General features: G+C 41.9%; 2 protein-coding genes across 4 annotated transcripts in view; one reads left to right on the forward strand and one right to left on the reverse strand.

Moving 5' to 3' along the window:
- Nucleotides 1-14,650, forward strand: part of LOC6728338 (octopamine receptor beta-3R) — a 38,269-nt gene that overhangs the window by 9,887 nt on the left and 13,732 nt on the right. The gene's annotated exons all lie outside the window — the stretch shown is intronic.
- On the reverse strand, nt 10,658-13,689 carry LOC6728337 (protein hugin). Its single transcript, XM_002103649.4, has 3 exons — nt 13,414-13,689; nt 11,755-12,034; nt 10,658-11,167 (listed from the first exon to the last, which is right to left on the reverse strand). Exons 1-3 carry the CDS (start codon nt 13,495-13,497, stop codon nt 10,956-10,958), a joined length of 576 nt encoding a protein of 191 aa, XP_002103685.1. The 5' UTR covers nt 13,498-13,689; the 3' UTR covers nt 10,658-10,955.

Genomic DNA, 14,650 nt, shown 5'->3' on the forward strand with positions numbered 1-14,650 from the left:
CTTATTTCGACGGTAAAATGCTTTCCCCGACCCATAACTAGAGAATTTTTGGTCTTCTTTTGAAAAAAATTCAATTAAAACCTTTAATGCAACTCCTTTTTTCAAAATATGTCGAAAAAAAACCCAAAGCAATCACTCCTATTAATTTTATTTAGCAAAAACGTGGTCAGTGCTATTTTTGTTACCGCCTCATTTAGCGCCCTTTTGCAGAAAGTGCCCAAAAACAAAAAGAACCGTTACATTGAGAGAGTCAAAATTTCTTGCTTAGAGAGACAACATATGGTACTTATTATTCATGCAATCAGACTTTAAAAAAAATAAACATTCAATACCTTTTTTTAGGAAATCAACTTTCCACCTGCAGTAGTGCTATTATTTTAACCGCAGCTGTATATGAATTCAGATAAAAGTATCAGTACTTGTAAAAAGCAGGATATTTAGCCAAACCAAAGATCCTTACATTTATATACCTTCTATGTCGCAAAATGTAAGCTACTTACTTACATTTAAGGTACAATATGTTATGCAAGAAAAAATCCCCTTTTGCGTTATCCTTTTGCCTTATTCCCCATTCAAGCCTGGTCACCACTAACAGTTGGCCAATACAACAACCGCAACATCACTAACAAAAGCGAGTGGTCCGCCGGGGGGGCCAAAGTAAAGTCGTACATGCAAAGTCACTCAATTGATTTTCAGCAGCTCGTTGTCAATTATCTGCAGTGGCTTGGACTTTTGTCTTCCTGGCCATTCAGCCGGGAAAAGGGACATGTCTGCACCCGAGGATGTGGCACAAAGTGGGGCTGGGGTTCCGTTCCGTTTCATTCCGTTTTGGCCAGGTCCTAATGGCATTGCCGCTGCCACTGACAGTGGCCTTCGCACACACGGACACTTACGGACACATACGGACACACGGGCATACGGACACACTGAGAAATGCACAATGAGACACTTGGTGCACTTGTCGAGCGTACTTGAACAGTTTCAAGGACACCAATCGCTGCCAACACACATACACAGGAGTACTGTTGTTTCACAAATATAAATCAGCTGTTGGCCATGATTCATTGAGTAAAAGGCTGGCTCTCTCTTTTGGCCCTTATGTGTATGTGTGTGTGTGTGTGTTCAGTTTGCTGTGTTAATATGCGTGCAATACTCTCTGTTGGTCTGCCCCCCTTTCAATACCATTAGGCCACGTCACAGAGCCACCACCCGTTGGTTCCTCCGCTTTTCCTCCGATTTTCCAGCCATGGAAGCCATGCCACCTTGGCAACGCGCCAGTTGTTGTTGCTGCTGCAACTTACAGGTTTTCCCGCCATTTTTGGCCAGTTTTGTGTGTGCGCATTCCGCACGCGAAATTCCTCTCTATTTCAGCGAAAAAATGCACTTCGCACTGAGTTAGCTGTGCATAAATTACCAAGCGCCAAATTAATTTTATTCACTTTAAGCGAGTAATTTGTGTACCAAGCAAACAACTGTTTTATTACATTGCTATTCATGTTTTGAAAACTGAGCGTTACAAACTAAACAATGCCTTAAACACATCTACTATTTTACGGATATGGAATATTCATATAATTTGCTTGCATTAGCATTATAAACATAAGCATATTACTTTTATAATCAACTAAGCAATTACTTATTAAATTTAAAGTATATGATGAGTTTTATATGTTGAATATATTTTTGAGCAGCTCGAAAAGAAGAGAGCTGCTTAAATGTATGTAATTAAACCTCTAGATGAGCTTATCCCACTCACACATCGCAGAATAAATTCCTCTCACTTCAGCCAGGTAATAAGTGTGTGGATTTAATTTTTAGTGAACTGGCCCATTAACATTAAGCCGGAATTACACACGGGAAAATTATATGCCGCGGGCTGCGAGTGAAACATTCGAGTGGGCATCTTAAAAATAGCTGCTGATGGACGAAGGACGATGGCTGACTGCACATTGAGGCCCACTTGCGATCCAATTAAAGGCCGTTTCGCCGCTCGTCGGCTGACCCACATAAATAATGCAAAAGGCCGTAATCTACGACATAATGCGTTGCCCAATTGCCCCGGGCAGCGGCAAACGGCGAACGGCACTTGGAACTCGCAACTTGGAACTTGCCACTTGGCGGCACTTGTCTACATTTTTTATAAGCCTCTGACGAGGCGTTCGCCTGGCAACAAGGCCGGCACCAACCGGACAAAGTAAAAATCGGCCCGGAAAAAAGGGAAACAGATTAAAAGGCAGCCGGTATCAGTAGCCGGGGTAAAGTCATTGCCGGATGGCCAAAGGCTGTTGGTTTGGGTTAGCGATTAGGTGAAATGAACAGCGACGGGATTAAAGGTTCACTCAAATTACTTTACAGTCGAAACTCACTGACTGGTATTTGAAATTATATATAATATTAATATATAATAATATAAATTACAATAATATTATATCTTATAGGTCACATAATATATCGAAAAAAATTAAATAATAACGTCTGAAAAAGTCCTTGCAGTCTTAAGATGCTTTTTTTAAGTCATATGGGATAACATGTGATGCATTATTTATGCCCCAGATGGTGGTTTGAGTTTTTAAAAGTTATCCCACAATTTTGAGCCACTTCCCCCGGACTTGAGCTCTGATTTGGCAGCATTAGCCAGGACAGCCGATGTCCGCCTACGCGGCGAACACGTGACATTCTGTGGCCCAGCCATTTATGGCCTTCATATTTATTGCAATAGTTGCTGGCCAGCAACAATGTGTGTGGGTGTGTGTGTGTGTTAGTGGGTGAGTGGGTGGTCGAGTCGTGAGTAAAAGTTAAATGAAGCTGGCCAAGGACTGTGCTACCCTGAAATCTCGAGTACGGCCTTGTCTGTCACCGTTAACGCTTCAATGATTCTCCATTCTCCCATATTGACTTTTCCATTTCCCTTATCCATTTCTTGAGTGACCCACCCACTGCCAAATTGAAGCTGCAGCTTTCCTAAAAACTAAAAAAAACCTTTATTTAGTGGTCATTTTTTTCGTGGACTTTTCGGCTAACGATTCTAATTGCATTCTATTTTTCAACATGAGTCAGCCGAAGAATGCCGTGCATCACAGGACGCGGCGTAAAGTTTAAGGTCATAAAAATTAATTAAAAACAATTTACCAGCTGAGCGCACGTACCAAGCGGCGTATGAGTAATTTTCCGGGCAAACACAACCCCTTCTGCTTTTCAGCATTTTTTCCTCTATTGTTTTCATAGCTTTTTGTTTGGTTATTTCTTTTAATTAGCGCGTGCGGTTTTGATGCGTTCCACCCACCACAGAATTTTTGTAAGCCCCCAAAACGCAGCGAAACAATTCCCAAAGCGCACGCTTTTTCGCACAGTGCACGGAATTGCTTCACAAGCATTTTATGCTAATGTTTTTTGTCTTCCCCATCGCAACACAATAATGTTGAAATGAGAATATATGAACATTATATGCAGAGGGGATCGTTAATATCAAAGGAACGGCAAGTAAATGGGCGTACGCTGTTTAAATTCGTTGGTCAACATTTTTTCGTACCGCATGGCACAAAATGTGAATAACAAAATGGAATAATGTGAAAAACAACCAGAAGTGTTGGGCGAATAAAAAAAAACAAACTACAGCAGCCTTGGCTCAGGCGAATGCAAATTTTTGGCGGCGTTTTCAGGGTCTCTCGGCCGCCATTGTTTGTTGATGTTGGGGCCATAAATTCGGGCCATGTAAAAGGAAAAGTTTCTCCAGCAACAACAAATCAATAAAACTGCCATCAAGTGCCAGCAATCCAGCAATGAAAACTAGCCCCAAAGCCACTTTCCCCAACTCGGCAGCCAGTTGGTTTGAAGTTTCAGATTTTTTTTTACTTATCCTCTTTTCACATTGCCTATATTTATGCATATATTTATGCTGTTAGAGGTACGATTTCTGTATAATAAACTAAACTAAAGCCAAGTGAAACAAAGCAGAGTACAAAACTTTTTCTCACAACTAAAATTTATGTTGCTTTCGAAGGGACAACAAAATTAGCCCATTTAAACGTATTAATATAGAGAGGGTAGTTGAAATAAGTATAAACAAATAAATTATTGGACAAACACAAAGGTAGTAAATTCAGTTAATGGTCCTATATATGAACAAACTACTGCAGCTTCCAAATGATGATGTTGAAGATGACTAATAAAGTAATTTCAAAGTTTTCTTTGGAAAGTCATTAAAGTTGTATCACAAAAGTTATAACTATTAAAGATCAAACTTCGATGATAACTTCTAACAAGTTCATAATGCAAATGGCTGCGATGCAAGTGGAATTGAATAACTTTAAGCTTTAAACTAACGAATATATCAGAAATTTAGCAATTTGGTTAAGTTATAACTTAGAAATGGTCCAAAAATTGTGTGTATAATTTAAAAAGGCTAATGAAGTAATTATTCTGCAAGAATGTACAATATATATCTACATAATCACGCTAATCCGGTTAGCTCTCGTTTTTCTTTGCATTTTTTTAAAACTCGGCTCCATTTTTCACTTAATTTGCCTCATCAGCAGCGTTTGTGTGCTTCTTTTGGCCTTATAAATAATTTGGGGCAGCATAAAAAAAAGAAGAGAGGAGCGGAGTGGAATAAAACATCAGAAACAGTTCATTTAACTTAAATTGCTCGGTAATTGTGCTCAAATGTTTTGTAAATTTGCTCATTAAGTGCAACAAATTTGGTCTGTAGCTTATTCCGGACGTTGAGTGCAATTAGCTGAGCGTTTAAAAGTTGACACTTTAAGCGCTTTCTGATGGGTGCTCCCCACCGCTCTCCCCCCTTCAGCTGTCAATATGCAACCGAAGTGGCCAAAAGTAGCGGTCACAATGTGCCACGCCCCCACGGCCACGCCCACCGCCTGCAGGAAGGGGCGCGTGGAAGTGACGGAACTGACCCATCGACTCGCACAAGAGCAATTAAAAGTCTAACCAACGAGAACCGGGAGCCAGGAAAGCTCATTTGCATATGGCCAACGTCATAATCACCACATAATTGGCATGCATCACTATTAATAAGCCGCGTCCTCTGAACAAAATATGAAATTTAGAAGGTGTGGCAAATAAAATGCAACCAAAAACCGACTAAAAAGTTAATTACCAACATCAAAACCAACCACTGAGCCCGCAATCTGCTCCTGTCATTTTAGCTCCAAAATGCTAGCAATTTATTATAATTATTGGTAGCCGTGCAATCGAATGGCAATCGAAGGGTCTTCGGAACCGGAAACGAGCAATAGGCTGTCAATTATGGATGTCCGTTAATGAAGTCCGCCTGAGTGGCAGGGTCATCTATCAATAAACCCGTGATCGACCCTCAAAACAGAAGTTCAGTACCAAGAGGCCAAGAATTGTGGGCTCGGACTGTGGTTTCTGCCATTTCACATTTCACATTGTCACGCAATCCGGTCGTGTGCTCGATGCACTCTGCCATGCATTTTTCATTCACTGAATGGAATGCCTCCCGTCCACTGCACTTGAATTAGATATTTGCAGGTGGTTTATTTTTAAGCCACATGTCCGGCCAAATTAGCTTTGCAACATTTAACTGACATCGAAGGGGAAGAATACAAATCATTATTGGAATTACATGCCACGGTTTTAAAGAGAAAAGTTGATTGAATTGTATTAAACAGGCGTTAAATTTAATGGTAATAAATATAAAATATCTACGAATTGCTTATCCACCATATACAAAATATATATGAATAATATTTACCAATATAACTCATAATTTTATTAGAACTTATGACACTCATTTCATATTCCTTAATGGTAATGGGTATGCAGAACTGAACATTTCTTACTTAGATTAAATCAGACTTCAGATAGGAAAATTAAGGTAAATATGCCATACTTTTCAAATATTTTGTTTTGTATTTAAACTGTTACTTCCTTATGAATACTCAAACTATTTATAACTTTAATTCATTAGCCAGAATTTAAGCTAGCACACGAGCCAACAACAGTCGCTTTGCGTGCTGATTCATTTAATTTTTCTCATTACCTGCTCCGCCGACTTGGGGCAACGGAACTTGGCACGCCAAGTGGATCCCTCGGGGAAAACTGTGGAGCTGGAAAACTCGGCCGCGATACATGAATCCACGATACAATTAATGGCCGTCGGGAGGCCGCATTTGATTTGTATTTATATTAAGCAGGCGGCGCACGAAACTGATTTTCGCCGGGTAGCTGGGAAGTGCGGGCTGGCCAAATGGAATCGAACAAATATTTATAGCCCAATGTGTACCAACTTCCAGTGCCCGCCTGTCAGCCTGTCAGCCTGTCAGTCCGACTGAGTTCCCCATGGCAGGAGCAGCAGCAGCACCAGCAGCAGCAGGAGCAGGAGGAGGAGCAGCTCCAAAAGTGGCCGTGGCATTGGCAGTGGCAGGAAAAGTCACGCCAGGATGGCTACCGGGTGAACTGGCGTAATTGAAAGCGACTTCCTTGCGAGCTCCTGCTCTCAAGGACGACCCCAATCGCAGTCGCATCCTTGTGGCCCCAGTTTATTGGAATCGGTCTGCGGCCGGGCGATTATCTGATTGCTGGCGCGGCACTATGTACATTTAAGCCATTGCCAGCCAGCTAGCCAGCTAGCCATTTGGCCATTTGACCATCCTGATGTGGCATGTAATTTGATTATATGCAGGCCTCTGTGTCCAGCACCACAATGTTTGCCTAATTGACGGTAATTAAACGAAAACGAATAGGGCGGACTGACACTGCGAGCCGGAGTGTTGGCAAATTCGCAACATCAGCCAGAATGTCATAGGCAAATTGATGGATGATGACTGGGGGTTCAAGCACGGAGCAACTCAGTCATGCGTGATTGGGGGCGTGGATTGTTGGGGCTGGTCATGCCGCAGATCCTGCCGAGTCACTAGCATATTAAATAAAAATCAACAGAAGAATGTGTTGCACTCTGACACAGCAACTGTGTAACTGCCTGCAGCTACAGTCAACACTCCCAAAGTGAAACTTCCAGTAAGCACCACTGAATTGTATGGCAGTTTAACGGCAAAACTTTGTCAAATATGCCGAACTTTGAACTTGCATAACTCAAACGTCTGCATGCGGTGCAAGTGAAGTTTTTGCGCCAAATTACTTAGGGATATGAGATTTTGACAGCAACATTAACAGCTAGTTACAAATTGCACACTTAAGTCACTTTGATAATATTTCTATGGTATTTAATGAAGTTGTTCCCAAGAAACTGTTGCATTAGACTTAAATTTCATAAATGGCCAACTGAGAAGAGGCATGGATGTCCTTTAAAAAGTATCTGTCAGCATTTTGTGTACTTATTCCAATAGATGTATTTCAAAGGCATTTCCAAGTGACATATTTCAAATCATTTAAGTTGAAATTATTTCCGCATTTCCCAGTGAGATTTGACAAACGAGTATTTGAAATTGCTATAAGTCAGCCTGCATGATATTTTTCAATGAGCATTTTGACGAATGAAACTCCACATGCCACACATCCACTCTGGTACACTGCATAATAATGTTATATATATCGCATTGAAGAAGACCAACTGTAAATCATGACAAGAATCGGAGCAGGAGCTGGGGTCTCGGAAATCCCAATGTCAGTGGCACCGTCAGCGGCCACGTCAAAGCCACTGCCAATGCCAAGAGGCCACTGACGCGTATTGCCAAAAACTGAATTTTTCGATTGGTTTTCGGTCGCTATTGTGCCCTCTGGGTGGTGGTGATGGTGGTGGTGACCTCGTGCTCCTCCTCGGAAGGCCTCACTTGCAGCAGCAGCAGCAAAAGCAGGAGCATTGTGTTGGAATTGCTGCTCGGCAGGAGTATGTGTGTGCTAATGTGGCTGCTGCATTTGCAATTTCTAAATTCCCGATGCCATGCAAGGGCAGCAGAAATTGCACTGGCAACAACAGTCAGTCCATGGAAATGGCTAAAATACTCAACCAAAAAAAAAAGAAAAAAACGAGGAAAACTTGCAGCTTTAGTTCGCTCCAAAGCTGACGGAGGCGTCGCCCACCTGTCCGTCACCGGATTTATAGCCAAGAGCTCTTCGGCTGCTTCACTCCGGCGTAACTGCATTTGGTGGAAGGGGAAAGGGGGCATGGCGGATTTTGCCCCCGGATCCATTCCAAACTTTTTGGTATTTGGCCGAGGGTCAGAGCCGAGGACTACGTGTACTTTGGAAGTACAGAAATAGCAAAAGCCGTATGAAAAGTTTATCAGTACCGAAGCGAAATAGTTGGACGGAAGACTTCGGAAATCCCATAAATGTTGGCCAAATATTTTTAAATTTTCCAAGTGCAAAGAACTTGAGGCTGAAGAGAATTGTAAGGATTTCAATGCTAAACAAAGATTATACGAAAAGTTTCATAATTACTTTTTGTTGGCTGCGTGGATACTTAACGATAATGACGATGGTATACTTCTCACAACTCGTTACTTTAGTAACTTAAATAGCAGCTCGAAGAATGTCTGATTGACAGTTTGACTAGCTAACGTTGGCAATTAAATGTGGTCCTAACCAATTGCCTGTCAATTTCCTCGGCCACCTCAAAGTAAGCCAAAGTGAGTAAATGTATCACAGGTCACTCGAGAAAGTCGATAATCTCGAATTATCAATCACTTCGACAGGTCGGTAGCCTCTACTAATTAATATTAGATGCCAGAATCGCGATAAACTCACGGCCATTATGCAGGTGTACTCAAAAACATCAAAGTGCCCGCAAACACACAATACCAACGCACATAAATAATCTGGCCCGCTTTTGTGGCCAAAACACACACAAAGCCAATTTGAAGCCCTTTTCGGCTTGGCTGAAATTTGATTAAGAGAGTGCCACACCCACTGAAGGGGGCCGAAAATGGGGCCGAAAATGGGGCCATCAATTTAAATCAGTCCGTTGCGGTTCCATAAATAAGGGTTGTACTCGAAGCTGTGAGACTTGCGCCATATTAGCACACATTTTTAACAATTCCCCTTGATGGCCCAGTTCGCCAAGTTGGCCAAGTTGGCCAAGTTGAGTGAGCCAAAGCAGACAGATATCGAAACATTCCGCTGCCAGGATAAATGAAGGTTTGAACCGGAATGCCGCCGTTTAATCAGGCAAAGTGATTTCGTCTTACACGCACTCACGCGCATACTTAGGCACAATCAACTTATCATTTTGCCCATATGCATATATCTGTTAGCCAGATAGATAGGAGCCTTGAGGAGGAGGACCAGGAAAGGACTCCTACACGCCCACGTCGGCAGGAAGCCGGAGCAGAAGCCAGCTGATGTTAATGCTAAGGTAGTTTAACCTTACGCAACGAACCGGCTGTAAATCTACGCCTGCTATCATGCAAAGTTCCTGCTGATTCCCAGTCGCATACACTCGAAAAAATACTTATAGCTATTCAAATGTGGAAAAATATGATACTATAAGTAGAAGTATTGCAAATTTAGATTTTATATTTATATATAATGCAAGCTTTTAGCTGGTAATGCATTCATTGCAATAAAATGCCAATAAATAAACTCTGTTTTTTTTTTAGAGTGCAGCACGCTTTTTACCAAGCCTACATGTGCGTGTCTGGCTCGCGACTTCTTCCTCGATTGCTCCTTTTTTTTTTGGTTCATTTTCCCCCAGAGGTGGAGATAAATTTATTACCATTTTGCAGTTATAATGTTTCAATATCTCGGTTGGGGCGAGGCCTGTGTGGCCATTATCGCAATTTAAGCACGATTCATGCACATATATATCCTCTGTTTAGTTGCTCCTTAGATTGCCGACTACGTGATGTATGATCCAAGCCAGGATGCAGGCGAACCCTAAACCTTCGAATGGTTAAGTTCCAGTCTTTCCTCAACCACCTGGGGTCAATAATTGAAGCTGGCATAAGCTGGGATTGTGGATCACGGCCACTGGGGCGAATGGAGAACGCCTGGTTAGGCCAACTAATTGGCATGTGCCAAGTTCCTAATGAGTTGCAAAAACTTCCAGCTGCTGAGGCTGTGCAAAAACAGCTGCGTCAGCCCGAGTTAGCAATGGAAACGGAATTAAATGACTTTCCGTTTTAATTTATTACAAGATTAAAGCATCAACCGGCGTGGCATTAGAAAAAAGTTAAAGAATTATGGACAAATTCTCTTATATGCTACGATTACAGTTTCGAATTATATATTGCATTTATTGAAGTTAAATAAAGAGGTAGTTACTTTTGATAAATAAACATGGATACTTTAAATTAATGTTCTTCACAGAAAAAAACATTCATAAAATGTATCCGTTTCCGCATTCATTGCAAGTCCCGCACAATTTTTTATGCTTCATCAGGCCAAATAAAGCCAGAAGCTTTTGGCCGGGCCAAAATTGTGGCACTGGGTTTTTGAAACCGAGATATTTTATCAGTCAAAATGCACACACATGGGCCAACTGCAAACGGCAGTTGCCATGGCCAACACTCATGGGCGATTTTGTGGCAACGGATGTTGGCCGCATTTTCCAATTTACGCGCCCTACCAATGGTTATGAAATTCTCATAAATTTAACTGGGAAATGGCAATAATAGTAGTGTATTGTGGACATATAACCGTAGTAAGCGCAGGTCGTTAATGAAATTGCCAGGTTTATTTCATTGCCGGCTCATTTGGAATGCAAAATCAACGCTACTTTTGGGGGCTGCACAATTTATTTAAATAAATAATAAATATATGTATGTACGGTATATACACTTCATTAGTTCCTCTCAAATCAGGGTTATAGCGCTGGTAACTAGTAGAGTTCACTATTCACTATGCATATATGTGGATTATTTTTGCGTCGCGTCGAATTCAGCTGGCCATTATGGCTTGGTTATGTTAACTCGAGGGCCAGTCGCCTGACCTCAACCTTGTCCTGGGCTCGTCCTCCGTCCTCCATCCGCAGTCCGATTCCGTGCCGTGCCATGTCCTCGCGCCCTTGTCGTGACTCAATCGCCACCGCACACTTGAGCACGTTTGCCCAGGCGTGGCTTGAACGGCACCGATTTCTTAACCATGCGCTGCATGAACTGCCCGCCGATGGCCTCCTCGCCGCCCGCCATTCCCGTCGCCCCCTCCGCGTCCAGGAGTCGCCAGGAGTCAATGCTGCGGCCAAGGCGTGGCGTTCGCACGCGATAAGCGGGCTCCCCATTACTCTGCACTGTCCAAATAAAAATAGGGTATATGCATTTTGATAAGGAAAAAAATATGCGAAATTTTCAAAGAATTTTGTTCGAATGTATACAACATTCGTTTGGATTTCCAAGATTGAATAACATAAATGAATGAATGGTTAACTAAATTTGAAAAACCTTGAAAGGACAACTAACCCCTTTTTGCCTTAATTCACTGGCAATTGTGAAGGAGTTTTTCAGGTAAAAATTACAGATTTCTATGACTTTTGTACAGCTTATATTAGCATTGTCATTAAGTATGGAGATTGTTCTTTTTTTCTGAATATAAAATATGCATTTAAATATTCCAATTTCTTGTAAAGTAAAGAAACGACATGCATATTAAATGGCAATAAGATTTTCATATTATGTTTTTCTCTCTGCAAAAAATGAGGAAAAGCTTATGTATAAAGTATGCCAACGTGATGGAGATGGTGGCGTGAAATGGGAACGTGATTCGGGAACCAATTAGAAGGACTTGCCCTCCATACATATATCCTTCACATTTCAGCACGTGTCCATCTCCCGACCGAATGTTGCGTATACGCAGTGTGATCCCTACTAGGCAACTTACGCTGTCGCAGCTTTTGGAGCAGCAGGTAATAGGTCAGTGGCGGCATGCTATCCAAATCGAATTCCTGGCCCTGTGGCGGCATGGCGGCCACCTGCATGGTGGCACTGGCCTTCTGGGCCAGGCTATTCTCCTCCAGCTCGTCAATGATGTCAGTCAGCTCTTTGTAGTCGCCCATGGCGCGCTTTTGGCGTGCCTCGCTCAACGCCGGAGAAGCTGCTGATGATGATCCTCTGACAGAGCCGGCGCTGATGTGATTTCCCAAATCCAGTTTGCTCGTGCCCTGCACAAATAAAAAATGCCATAAAAGCAGAGGCCAAAAAAAAAAAAAAACAGGGGAAAAAGGGAGCTAAATATTTGAGATATTTCCTTGGAGGATGTTGTTTTTTTTTTACTGAGCGTTCCCACGCTGCCAAACTGTCGACACGTGTTAAGTTATTTTTATGCCGCCTATTTATGCTCATACTCGTACGTGAGCTGCACACACGCATAGAAGTTCTTCCAAGCGACTTGCGGGTGTGTCTGTGTGTGTGCGTGTGGATGTGAGTGTTAGTGTGAATGTGCGAGTCAAGCACTTTATTGTTTCAATTTACAGCCAGGCATGGAAGGCAGATCAGCGTGTGCCGCTTGATTAGACAACTCAATGTAGATTGAAATGCCAACACCTGAAATCGGCTTGTAAATCGCACTTCGCCCATAAACGCTCACTCTAAGCGGATGTCTACGTGGGCGTATACTTGATATTAAACCTTCACATGGCACAACATTTTCGAATACACTCAGCAAAAGTGCACAGTCGATATATTTTACAAATCAATAACAAATAATAATTACTATTAATTTTTTATTCTGAGCTGATATAAAAAAGTTCATTGTTGTATTGGTTTTTACTTTAATTTCTTTTAGTTTCCCCGTTTAAATAAAAATATAAGGAAAAAAATGAATTGTTTTCCTTTATGATCATTAATGGGTATTTACATATATTTACAATAAATGAAAAAGAATAAGTTTGTAATTAAATATACACCTATTATTCACTTTTTGAATTGTAATAACACTAAATATTTTATCATGTGCCAAATTTAATACGAAACACTTGTAGATTCGATATCAAACGAAATCACTTTGCCTAAAACCAAACACAACACCACAAATTCCCAACTCAATGAACTATGCGTAAACTTGTTATAATTATGTCTTTTTGATTAATTAGGGTCTACTGGGTTTTATTAAATCTGCATTGCCAAACATCAAGGGAAAGTTATTTTAATTAGTGGTGAGAGGATTAGTTGCGCAACACGTATACGCAGTGTGGCTGGCATTGCAACCGAAATGTTAATTGGATGCCAATTGATTGCCTGCTGGCAGAAAAAAAAAATAGTTGCAGTATCTGCAAACTAATTGGTAGCACTTCAAGTGCAGTTGACAGACGGAAAATTAGTGTGCCACAGAATGCTGCGTAGCACACGGCAAAGTGAAAACTTTTCGCCCCAAAATTTCCGTTCCAAAAATCCAAGAATTTCAACAGCCGTTGGAAATTATCACGCTAAGCTGGCGAACGTGTGCCTGGGCAAATAACACTAATTAAGTGGCGCTTGTTTGGCCAACAAGCCCCAGTACCAACACCCCCACCACTTTTTCCCCACTTTGACCGAGACTCACCTGCAAGGACTTCGCATGACTGCAAACAAGGATGTAGCAGGAAGCCGCGATTAGCAGCAGTGTGCAATAACTAGGACCACACATAACTGGGCCAACTGAGCAAACTGGGCGTTCGGTGTTCGCTGCTAGCTGTTTTCTGGCGTTTACGAGCGACTGACCTCCCAGGACAGGACAGGACACTCCGGAAGCGCTGGAACTATTAACTTAATAGTCGGACGATCGAATGGGACCGCGTTGCGCTTTGGGACTGCTTTGCGGGACAACTGATGGCAGCAGCGCGGCAGATAGCAAGTTATATAGCCAAATGCTAGCGGCCCCATGCGAGCCTGATTAGGTCCCTGATGGACGGGTGCTAAGTGATTTGTTATGCACTCTAATGCCGGCCAAAAGGCAGCCCGCTGGTCAGCGTAAACAAGCGGCAAATCCCAAACGGAAGCGCCACCAATTTGTCGCCCACCGAGCAAGTGCAAAATAGGATTCAATGAGAGTGACTGGCATTCAAATTGGAAAGCTAATTGTTAAGTCTGCAGTTGGAAAAATTACACGAAAATCAAATGATACATTTTAAATACGAATTTTATGTGGGTTTGTTGCAGACCAGCTTTTACATCAATTTCCGGGTTGTCACTTCAGTCCGATGATATTTAAACTGACGTATTCGTCGATAAGCCACGAAATATTTTATTATGGCGGCTTAATAAACGAGTTTAATGATTGCTTATTGATAAACCCACATCGCTTCACAGCCAGAATATGCAGATTTAAATGTATGTTGACAGGTTGTCAGAAGGATGTCATGAATATATTATATCAAACCCTTTTTTTAATAACTTTAAAGGTATATTTTTCAGTTACTCCTTTAAACTGCCCAATAATCAGTACAGAAATTCCCCCATATTCCGAAATATCTATATGAGACCTAAATACCCTCTTAGCATTTGGAATGGAATAATATTATTATTAATATTTTCTTTTAAGTGTATCCAGCGTAACCGTGGGGCATCCTGTTTAATGGAAATCTTTGCGCGTGTAAAGTCCATCACGCCCCTGATGGCGATGGCGATGGCATTAGGCCCAACACCCACCACAATGGGGGCAATGTCAATGCCGTTGACGCTGCCAATCGATCAATCTTATTTAAATGTTGACAGTTGTCTTCGCATTGTATCCTGCAGCCTGGGGCCTGTTTTGCCTGTTTTGCCAGTTCTGCGGATGGGAAAAGGCTTGGAGAACTCCC

This window comes from Drosophila simulans, chromosome 3R (assembly GCF_016746395.2).
Source record: "Drosophila simulans strain w501 chromosome 3R, Prin_Dsim_3.1, whole genome shotgun sequence".
NCBI classification, from domain to species: domain Eukaryota; kingdom Metazoa; phylum Arthropoda; class Insecta; order Diptera; family Drosophilidae; genus Drosophila; species Drosophila simulans.